The sequence below is a fragment of the Ornithorhynchus anatinus genome, unplaced genomic scaffold (assembly GCF_004115215.2).
Source record: "Ornithorhynchus anatinus isolate Pmale09 unplaced genomic scaffold, mOrnAna1.pri.v4 scaffold_77_arrow_ctg1, whole genome shotgun sequence".
Taxonomy (NCBI): domain Eukaryota; kingdom Metazoa; phylum Chordata; class Mammalia; order Monotremata; family Ornithorhynchidae; genus Ornithorhynchus; species Ornithorhynchus anatinus.
This window is the reverse complement of record NW_024396934.1, coordinates 406,574-408,077: the sequence shown is the minus strand read 5'-3', so window position 1 is coordinate 408,077 and position 1,504 is coordinate 406,574. Positions and strand designations below refer to the sequence as shown.

At 48.7% G+C, this 1,504-nt stretch overlaps 1 protein-coding gene across 1 annotated transcript; it reads left to right on the top strand.

Annotated features, from left to right (window-relative positions):
• The first annotated feature begins 334 nt into the window (after positions 1–334).
• Positions 335–1,252, top strand: LOC114808948 (olfactory receptor 14A16-like). The gene has a single exon (XM_029057247.1). The coding sequence runs from the start codon at positions 335–337 to the stop codon at positions 1,250–1,252; it is 918 nt and encodes a 305-aa protein (XP_028913080.1).
• Positions 1,253–1,504: the final 252 nt, after the last annotated feature.

Genomic DNA, 1,504 nt, shown 5'->3' with positions numbered 1-1,504 from the left:
CCCACCTCTGCCACTTACTTTATGAGCGACCTTCTGAGCAAGTCGCTTCTCTGTACCTCAGTTCTCTCATCTGCAAAAATGGAAATTCAATATTTATTCTCTCTACTACTTAGACTGTGAGCCCCATGTGGGATTGAATCATCTTTTATATAACCCAACGCTCAATACATTGCTCAGCACATAGTAAGTGCTTTACAAGTACCACAGTTATTATTAGTGGGTAGACCAGATATGTGAGAGTGAGGTATATTCTATGGTTCTCAGAGGTCCCATCTTGTGAGATGCTCTGATGGAGATGGTTCCCTTCTCTGTGTCTGGGTAACATTGGCAGATCATGGTCAACCACACCACAGTGATGGAATTCGTCCTCCTGGGGTTCTCAGAGGTCCGGGAGCTGCAGCTGGTCCACGCCGTGCTGTTCCTCCTGCTCTACCTGGTTGCCCTGACGGGGAATCTCCTCATCGCTGCCATCACCACCCTTGACTGGCACCTCCACACCCCCATGTACTTTTTCCTCAGGCACCTGTCCATCCTCGACCTCTGCCTCATCTCCGTCACCCTCCCCAAGTCCAACCTGGTCTCTCTGACCACCTGCTACTCCATCTCCTTTCTGGATTGTTGTTTGCAAGTCCTTCTGGTGCTTTTGTTTGCCACTTCAGAGCTGTTCATCCTCACGGCCATGTCCTACAACCATTACACCGCCACCTGCCACCCTCTGCGCTACGAGGTCATCATGGCCCAAGGAGCCTGTGGGAAGATGGCGGCCACTTCCTGGCTCAGCAAATACCTCCTTGGAGCATCCCTCTCAGCTGGTGCATTATCCTTGCCCATCTGTGGGTCCCGTGAGATCCAACAGATCTTCTGTGACATCCTCTCCTTGCTGAAGATCTCTTGTTCGGAAGAACACACAACCCTCGATTTAACTGTAGCCACTGGATTCTGTTTGACTTTGTTCTGCTTTGTTTCCATAGTTGTCTCTTATATGCACATCTTCTCCACTCTGCTGAGGATCCAGTCTGCAGAGGGACGGTCCAAAACCTTCTCCACCTGCCTGCCCCATCTCACCATTACCTCTGCTTTTTTCACTACTGGTTCCTTCCCTTATTTAGCACCCACCTCAGAGTCCCCCTCGGCCCTGGACCTGTTGGTATACGTGTTTTACACGATGGTGCCCCCAGCCCTGAACCCCCTCATCTACAGCCTGAGGAACAGGGACATAAAGACCTCCCTGGGGAGGGTCCTACAGGGGTAAATTAATCTCTGAGAAGAGGAGGACCCTCCTCTTTGCATGATTTACCACAACCTCACAACCGATGAGTTTCATTCAGTCGATCACTGGCATTTATAGAGTGCTTATTATGTGCAGAAAACTGTACTAAGCACTTGGAAGATTACAACAGAGTTGAACTTAGATTTGCTCCCTCAGGCCACAACACTTATGTCTATATTTTTAATTTATTTATTTATAGTAACATCTGTCTCCCCCTATATATTGTAAGCTTAT